The 9,063-nt window shown below is 34.4% G+C and overlaps 2 protein-coding genes across 2 annotated transcripts; one reads left to right on the forward strand and one right to left on the reverse strand.

Annotated features, from left to right (window-relative positions):
* Positions 1–732: 732 nt before the first annotated feature.
* On the reverse strand, positions 733–5,664 carry LOC101498611 (RNA polymerase sigma factor sigC). The gene is made up of 7 exons (XM_004498396.4): positions 5,427–5,664; positions 4,564–4,727; positions 3,807–4,334; positions 3,492–3,722; positions 2,204–2,344; positions 1,895–2,092; positions 733–1,152 (listed from the first exon to the last, which is right to left on the reverse strand). The coding sequence occupies exons 1-7, from the start codon at positions 5,518–5,520 to the stop codon at positions 871–873; spliced, it is 1,638 nt and encodes a 545-aa protein (XP_004498453.1). The 5' UTR covers positions 5,521–5,664; the 3' UTR covers positions 733–870.
* Positions 5,591–9,044, forward strand: LOC140920121 (uncharacterized). The gene is made up of 5 exons (XM_073367450.1): positions 5,591–5,617; positions 6,356–6,452; positions 6,806–6,833; positions 7,566–8,766; positions 8,847–9,044. The coding sequence occupies exons 1-5, from the start codon at positions 5,591–5,593 to the stop codon at positions 9,042–9,044; spliced, it is 1,551 nt and encodes a 516-aa protein (XP_073223551.1).
* The last annotated feature ends 19 nt before the right edge of the window (positions 9,045–9,063 follow it).

Below are 9,063 nucleotides of genomic sequence, written 5' to 3' on the forward strand. Positions count from 1 at the left end.
TTTTTTGTTTTTTTTTCCTTTTTTTTTTTTTTTTTTTTTTTTTCTGTTGCAATTGAACTTCCTCTTTTATTGCCAAATGAAATGAACCGACCACATTTTAGTAAGATAAAAGAATCAGAAGATATCATATATTTTAAGATTACATAGAGTACTAGGACAAAAGAGAATCCAGATTTTTTGCCAAAGAAAACAAACCTCCCATTGGGGAAGCAAACTTACTCCCAAAACAAGAAATTTCACCACCAAAGATCATATGAAGGAAAAACCAACAAGGTTTAAGCCTCACCCGAGTAGTAGTAAACTTGCTCTCAAGCTAGAAGTTTCACTACCGACAACAAATCAAGGTAAAGTCGACAAGGTTTATGCTTACTTGGAGAAGTAGAACTTACAAAAGTTCCACCATCGAATATAATCCAAACAGAATAAATAGGCTGTTTTTCATAAAAACAAAACCGTGAGGGTTCACAAAAGATCCGCACCGGACAATACCTCGAAAACAAGGTGCTGGAGACTTGAGAATAGACCAAAGTCCAAAAAACAGCTTCAGTTTTCAAATGCAGCAAAATCATTTATTCTCAATGCCACACAAAACAAAAAAAGAATACAATTTTACAACGACCACATAAGAAACAGGAAATCATTAACGTTGTAGAGTTAAGGCTCACTTCAATATATTAAAAATATCTGTGCGGTGAAATGCTGCATTGGCAACAACAGATAACGTTTTCAAGCTAGAAAACAATAAAAAGAACTTTATTTGATACACAATGCATTCAATTCAATCAAATTTGGATTAAGAATTTGTACACATCCCTCATATACAGATGAAAATACATGCCATTGAAGCTTACCAAAAAAATCAATGATAAACTACAGATCCAAATAATAGTTCAACTTTGAGGTGTTCGCTTCGTTCCGTAGTTTTGTGAGAGCTTTTTTCTCTATTTTCCTTATCCACTCTTTGCTGACTTTGTAAATCTTCCCTATATATTCAAGAGACTTGGGTTGGTGATCATTAAGGCCAAAGCGTAGGATGAGTATTTGCCTTTCCCTTGAATCCAAGCTTTGGAGGATATCATGTATGTCTTTTCTAATGTGCTGTTTCATGACAGTCTCTTCAGGACTCTCTATTGACATATCGGCCATATAACCCTGCAGAATTAATGTCGTAAAATAGATACTATTTAAATATTTAGTTCTATTGAAACTATTGGACAAACAATTTTGATTCAAAAGAAAATAGATACAAAAGCGCAAACAAAGAATCCATGAGATTTGATCAGAGTTCGACCAACTATGTTTATGTCTCTAACTGCAAAGCGGCTACAATATCTTTCTATTATAATTCAAGTTAAGAATTTACAATGTACAATTCATGCTTAAATGCTTGGATTCAGTTTACAAGATTACCCTTGGACTGAAGTGTAGGGTCTCCCGCTCCAGCGACCTACCCACTTATCATTAGCTATGAGTCATATACCCAATAGAAACACTAATAACACTTTATTTTTTACACTCTTTTTCGCTGGTTGAGATTCATGTTGGTCCCACTAAATTTATTTCAAACCTGATATCAAAATAGTCGAACCTATTGGAGTTTCAATCAATAATAGGAAATGTATTGGAAAAAGTGTGTTGTCAGCACGCTCTCATTTTATTAGGAGTGTATTGATGTAATGAACTCAACGAGTAATTTTTCTTCATTTTTTTTCTTTTTCTTTTCCTAAAGGCATAGGCCTTTCTCATAACCTTGACATGTATCGGGATTCGCACCTTCGGTTTCTTCTTCAATAACAAAGATACAACTATTGCAACAAAATTACTAGCCAGATCACAACAGAGAGAAAACAAAAAGTAGCAAAAGAGGCATAGATAGGAAAAATATTAGTCTTACCATGTATTCTATACCACGATCCCCCATTTTCTGATTCATTGAAGAAACTATTCTCATACAATGGCTAGCTGATCTGATTCTATCCAGTGAAAGACCTGTCATCTTTGCAATTTCATGATCGTCCGGGTATTTCATGGACGTACTTTTCAAGAGTTTTCGTGCTTTTTGTATCTGACTTATTGCCTTGTTCATTGACCACTAAAAAGAACAGCAAACAAGAAACAGGAACACAGGGATCAAATTCATGGTCTTTCTTGGATTATATTTGTACTAAAATCAAACAACCTCCTAAGCAAAAGAGGAACATACAGGAATAGTGATTCCTCGAGCATATCGTGCCACCATTCTTGACATTGATTTCCTTATCCAGTACTGCACATAGGTTGAGAATCGGTATCCCCTTGTACTGTCAAATCGCTCGGCTCCTTGGAGAACGCCTATATATCCTACCTACGAGTTATGAAGAGAAAAACAACTAGGTTACCTAGAAGCTGAGTTAAAGAATATTTGTGTGTGTGGATTGCTACGTTTTATTTCTACATTTCAACTTATTGTCAACATGAAAACATTGATCAAACCATCAATGATGGAAACACCTTACAACTTTCAATTGTCCTTTACTGATATTAAGTATTTACAAAATGCTATGTCAGAAAGCAATAAGCAACAAAGTAATGCACGAGTGAAATTAACCCAAAGCCATAAGACTTGCAGACAACAAAATCGCCAATATCAGCATCACTGTCCTCTGTCCCATGACTTTTTGGTGAAAAGGGCTCAAATACTATGATGTTTCTGCCAAGAATCTTGACTGTGTCTTAGCTTTTCATGTTAATCTATTTCATCTAGACTATATAGGAATATACATTGCCTCCTTGAATCTTTCAAATGAGTAACTTCCCCATGGCCCGGGCCTTATGTTTAAGAATCCTTATATTCCTTGAAGATTCCAAAAATACTGTAACTGTTAATAATTTAGTTACAACTAATGATGGATAGGTCATATGCCATGCCAATGATCATTTTCTTCACTCAAATTACAAAAAGTATTTTTTGGTGGTACATTTTCACCCCGCTAATCATTCTCTATTTGCAGTTTACCAATAGAACACAATGTTTCCCGTCTAATTGAGAATACAAATTTATCTACATGTTGGTAAGATCTGCTTGCTCTATCATGAAAAGGGGGAAAACAAGTATATGTAGTGCTTGATTCGGTTATTCCAGCTCATTACTCACAGGTGCACTGAAATTGAATTTTTTTATATGAAAACTTCATGGAGGTAAAAGTGTAAATTTAAATCATGTAATGAATATCTGCATTACCTCTATCAATGAATTGATATGATCAATCAACCCAATATCCCTCCATCTATCTCATACACACACATATATCTCGAATGATTTAGTTATATTGACAAGATTTTCATTGTTAGATCCATAATATATCAATTGTTAATCACAAAACTCAGGTTCTAGTGATATAATTTATAAATAATGGAGTGAACACACAGATAAAAAGCCAAATAGAAACTCCTCCACAACAATATAAAAAATATCGACAAAACAACTAAGCACAATGACACTTAGAACAAACCTGAAGCAAATCTTCCAAAGCTATTCCCATACCCCTGTATTTTCTGGCAAAGTATAGAACTAACGAACGAGTACTCCGTATCAATTCATCTCGACAGTAATAGCCATGATATAGTTGCCGTTGCAGCACATTCTCATCAACTCCAGATGCTTCTGCCCAGCTACTCAAGCTTACCGCTTGCTTGGTATCCTCTTCTATAGCTGTTTTCATTTTCTCTAACTCTGCTAGAACCTATAATAGTGCGAAATTCCAATTTTTACGAAATTTACAAGCACAATACCAAAACACACGTAATTTTATTGACAATAAACTAACCTTTACACCTTTTGACATTTCCACCTCCCTTTGAGCAATCACTGCTCTTCTATTGTTAGTATTTGATACTCTTTTTACTAAAGAAGCCGGCAAACGTAATGGACCTTCTTGATTATTATCTTCTAAAGGCAACGACTGAAAGGAAGTTGTTATGGCAACCGATGCTTGCTTTCTTCTTGTTCTATTTTCCTTTCTCTTAGACTGGACAACAACTTTACCCGTATAGTTATCTACTTTGAAGTTTCTCTTTTTCTCTTTGACATGTTCAAGAACTACATCGGTGCAGTTCGATTCGGTTGAGGTTCCAAAAGATCTTGTTAGACAAACATTGAACAACTCAAGAGCTCCCAGCTTTTCTAGTTTCAATACAATGTCCTTTTCCAACCTCATTGCTTCAGAATCAGCAAAAGTTTCTTCTAAAATGCCAAGGTTCTCCATTAACAAACCAAAATGTGGCTCCCCAAAAGGTAATTGCGTGTTATCAATTATTTCATGCACACTACTAAGTGACCTCTTTCCTTTATTTACCTGAAAAACAAACATCTTTTAACTATTTCATCCTTTTTTATCCATCAACATAACAATAAATTGTATGTGTTGCTTTTAAAAAAACGGTCAGTGACAATGACATCAAGGTTTTGGTGTCTCTGCCACCGCGACTAAGACCGCATCTAACAGCAATTCTTTGCAATATTAAAGATCGCAATGTGACTGCAATTTAAAACCTTGATTGTATGAAAAGGATAATGTTGAAAACCTTTGTTACTTCTCCTTGCAATAAATCCATTTCTGGAACTTCCAATGCTGATGACGAAAATGCAAATGTCTTTCCAAAATCCTTCTGCAAAGTTTCTCCTTCCTCATAAACTGTTGAAAGCAAAGATAGCCTTGTAGGGTTGAAAAAAACTTCCCTGCCTCCAGCTACATCACATTTTAACCCAAAATTAAAAAATAAAAAAAAAAAAAAAAAAAAAAAACAGAAATAACAACACTATCCTTCTTCTAACTGGAAATCACATTCCAAATTTCCAACACACACGAGAGTAGTCAAATACTGGCTATAGCGCTATAGCATAGCAGAATTTTAAAAAATCGCAATTGTTCCAGGATACCCTATTTAGTACAAAATATTATCAAATAGGCACTATAACACCATAGCATAGCGAAATTTAAACAAATCCGTGATTGACAACTAACACACACATAAAGAATCATACGTAAATTATAAATATAATTCAGGACTTGACACAATCATATCCATTTAAAATGGATATTAGATAACACGAGGAATTAATCTCCACAGTTATGTGCGAGTGACACAATTAGAAGCAAGTGAAATTGAAATGTAAATTATAAATATAATTAACGACTTGACACAATTGTGCACGAGGATAGCTTAAGTGATTATTACGTTTTTTGAAATGATTGTATGCACGGTATAAAGTAAAGTGTAGTTAAGCATGATTGCTCTGTATATAAAAGGAAAGAATTATAATAAAGCTAATTACTATAATTAGAATTAAAATTAGTATCAGTATATAATAGAAAAGGAAGAAAACATATATGATTGGCGAATTAAAGGTGTAGTAGAGAGAGAGAGAGAGAGAGAAAAGAAGTAACCAGAAGATGAAGAAGAGAGGAAAATAGTAGAACTGGTGAAGAAATGAGGAGAGTGGAGTTTTGTGTTTAGTCTAAAACGGAAACAGAGACCCATAGTTTAACTGTGTAATGGGTGAAAGAAAAAGAAAGAGATTCCATCAAAGGATGAAACTGATGATGTGGATATGGCGATGCTGTCACAACCACCACCAGTTCTTCATCTCCCTCGCAATGGTTGCAAATATTTTCTATTCTTTTTTTTTTTGTCAATGGTTGTTGGGCTTTTTATATATAATATTTTAATTTTTTACGATACTTTTCGCACCACATTATTTGGAAAAATTTCCCTTGTACCATCACACTTTGCCTTGTACCCCCAAAAAAATTCGAAAATGGCAAAACTACCCTCAATTTTTTTCACCATTTTGTAAATGACTATTATATCGAAAATGTAAATATTTTTTTCACCATTTTGTCACAAACCCAGCCGTAAAACAGATTTCCGGTAAGTGGCAGTTTTCCGGTAACTACCGGAATACTTGAAACAAGATTTTCGGTACAGAGTAAAGTACTGGAAATGTTAAAACTGAGTTTTCCGGTACAGAGTATAGTACCAGAAATGTTTAAACTGACTTTTCTGGTACAGAAGAGAAAATTTGTGTACCGGAAATCTTGGTTGGCAAGTATTCCGGTACAGTATTAGGTTCCGGAAAACTTCATTTTTGAGTTTTCCGGTACAGACCATATTTTTTTAATTTTTTTTTAAGTTTTTTAATTTTTTTTAATTTTTTTTAAATGTTAATAGATATGGATAATCCACTACTATTAATGGACAAAACATGCGTCGATACTACAAATATTTTTGACACAGATCAGGTATGAATAAATATATTTAATATTAATATTATACAAATATATTTTTGTGATTAATTATAATTATTTTATTTCAGATATTTGATTCAAGGGATACTGTTGTGAAATGGGCAAAAGAAATTGGTATAAAAAATAAAGTTACCGTTATTATCAGAAGATCAGATATAGAGACGGGTGAGAAAGGACGGAGAAATAAATTAATATTAGGTTGTGACAAAGGGGGAAAATACAAGTGTGCTGCTAGTTCTATTCGAAGTTCAACAAAAAAATGTGATTGTCCTTTCAAGCTTAGATCAAAACCATTAAAAGATGGTTCAGGATGGATAGTTAAAGTAATTTGTGGAATTCACAACCATGAATTACCTGATACTTTGGAGGGGCATGCATATGTTGGGCGCTTAAATGAAGAAGATAGAAAGCATGTTCATGAATTAACAAAATATAATGTTGCACCGAGACACATATTACTCTCATTGCAAGACCGAGATAAGAGTAATGTTACTAAGATCTCACAAATATATAAACAGAGAAGTATCATTCGATTGCGCGTGAGAGGTAATAGAACAGAGATGCAACATTTATTCAAGTTAATTGAAGATGCAAAATATGTGTGCTGGAATAGAAAGCGTGAAGACTCCGATGTTATGAGAGATATTTTTTGGGCGCATCCAGATTCAGTGAAGTTGTTGAATTTGTTTCCGATTGTGTTGATTATGGACAGTACCTACAAAACCAATAAATACAGAATGCCATTACTTGAAATTGTTGGTATGACATCAACAGAGAAAACATTTGTAGTTGGGTTTGCTTATTTGGAATGTGAGAGGGAAGAAAACTTTTGTTGGGCATTAGAGAGACTAAAAGATTTGTTTGTTACACAAAATAAATTCCCTCAAGTAATTGTGACAGACAGAGATCTTGCGTTAATGAATGCAGTTGGCATTGTGTTTCCACATGCTGTTAATTTACTTTGTCGATTTCATATCGAAAAAAATGTTGGAGCAAAATGCAAGCAATATGTCTTAAAGGATAGACAAGAGTCAATATTGAATATGTGGAAAGACATTATGTATTGTAGTAATGAAAAAGAGTATATGATGCGCTTGCATATGTTTGAACAATCATGTGTTGATACTAAAGTGTTTGTTGATTATGTCAAAGAAACTTGGTTGACTCCACATAAGGAAAGATTTGTTGAAGCATGGACAAATAAAGTGATGCATTTGGGGAACACAACGACTAACAGGTATTTAATATAATTTTATTATATATTGTTGAATTTTACAGGGTTGAGTCGGCTCACTGGAAACTGAAGTTAATGTTAGAAAATAGCATGAGTGATTTGTGTAAATGTTGGGAGGCTATGAACAACATGATAAGGTTACAACATAAAAGAATCAGAGCCTCGTTTCAAAAAAGTTTTTATGATGAAGAGCATGAGCACAGAAATCCATTTTATCAGAGATTGAATACATTTGTATCAACAGAAGCTCAAAGACGTATTGCTGAAGAATACGACAAAGTTGAGTGGGTGGGTACTGACAAATCTATATGTGGGTGTTCTCTGAGAAGGACATACGGATTACCTTGTGCTTGTGAATTGGGACAATATAAATTAATGGGTGAACCAATTCCTCTAGATTCTGTGCATATTCAATGGAGAAAATTAAGCATGGAATGTGAACTCACTCAAGACACAGAAGATGGATCAGAGTTGGATATGTCTACTGAGATGAATGCCTTATGGAAACGCTTTCGATCACTTGATGTTATTGGGAAACGAGTGTTGAAGAGTAAAGTGCGTGAACTTGCTTTTCCAAGTACAAGTTCAATATGTCCACCACCTGAAAAAGTCAAAACCAAAGGAAGAGTGAAGAAGAGTAAGGGTATGAAGCCAGATGGATATGATGTATATCGAGACCCTTCTTACTTTGAGCATGTTAATGCAACATATGGTGAAGATATTGGTTCCCAACCCTCTCAATCAAAGAAGAGACAAGCCTCTCAATCAAAGAAACACCCCTCTCAGTCATCTCATTCTTCAAAAAATTTGTTATTGACACAATTTCCTGATATTATTCAGCCATACATTGATGACATATTTGACGTGGCAGCTGATGGAAATTGTGGTTTTCGCGCTATTGCATTATTGCTTGGTTTCGGTGAAGAGTGTTGGTCTTTGGTCCGCAAGAGATTGGATCAAGAGATTGTTTCTCATGTAACTCCATATGATAGATTGTTCACAGGACGCATTAAAGAAGTAAGAGATTCGTTGATGATATCCGGCTTAGGTGTTCAACCCATGGATAAATGGTTGTCCATGCCTGATATGGGTTACGTGATAGCGACAACATATAATATTATTCTTGTCACGTTCGGTCTGACATTTTCAATGACTTTCTTTCCTATGAGGGGTTCACATTCCGGATCGACAAAAAATGATCGCATTTGTTGTATTGGTTTTGTTAATGGAAATCACTGGGTTCCGGTAATTATTTTCTTATACTTTTTTAAATTTTATTCTGATAATTTTGTCTTATATTTTGTTAATTTATTTAATTTTTGCAGTTAAAGATGAAAGATGGATTTCCAATGCCAGACATTGCACCAGGTTGGAAGCAATATCGTACCAATGAAGCAACTTCTTGGGCAATAGCATACACAGGCCGTCTACAACACTGGGGGTATTTATTAGGCCGGTTGTCACGTGTTACCCAAAATCCACCTACGGAACCCGTAGAGGCAATGTCTTTAGATGAACCTTAATGTTTTAAAATTGATACAA

This window comes from Cicer arietinum, chromosome 4 (assembly GCF_000331145.2).
Source record: "Cicer arietinum cultivar CDC Frontier isolate Library 1 chromosome 4, Cicar.CDCFrontier_v2.0, whole genome shotgun sequence".
Lineage (NCBI taxonomy): Eukaryota > Viridiplantae > Streptophyta > Magnoliopsida > Fabales > Fabaceae > Cicer > Cicer arietinum.

What these genes read in the sequence shown, in the direction of transcription:
- LOC101498611 (XM_004498396.4), bottom strand. Translation starts at nt 5,520, where the DNA reads ATGGGTCTCTGTTTCCGTTTTAGACTAAACACAAAACTCCACTCTCCT. An exon ending in CTTTGGAAGATTTGCTTCAG is followed by an intron (nt 2,345 to 3,491) that starts GTTTGTTCTAAG and finishes CATAACTCGTAG; the next exon opens with GTAGGATATATAGGCGTTCT. An exon ending in CTCGAGGAATCACTATTCCT is followed by an intron (nt 2,093 to 2,203) that starts GTATGTTCCTCT and finishes TGTTCTTTTTAG; the next exon opens with TGGTCAATGAACAAGGCAAT.
- LOC140920121 (XM_073367450.1), top strand. Translation starts at nt 5,591, where the DNA reads ATGGCGATGCTGTCACAACCACCACCA. An exon ending in TGCTGTCACAACCACCACCA is followed by an intron (nt 5,618 to 6,355) that starts GTTCTTCATCTC and finishes ATTTTATTTCAG; the next exon opens with ATATTTGATTCAAGGGATAC. An exon ending in ATGGAAATCACTGGGTTCCG is followed by an intron (nt 8,767 to 8,846) that starts GTAATTATTTTC and finishes TAATTTTTGCAG; the next exon opens with TTAAAGATGAAAGATGGATT.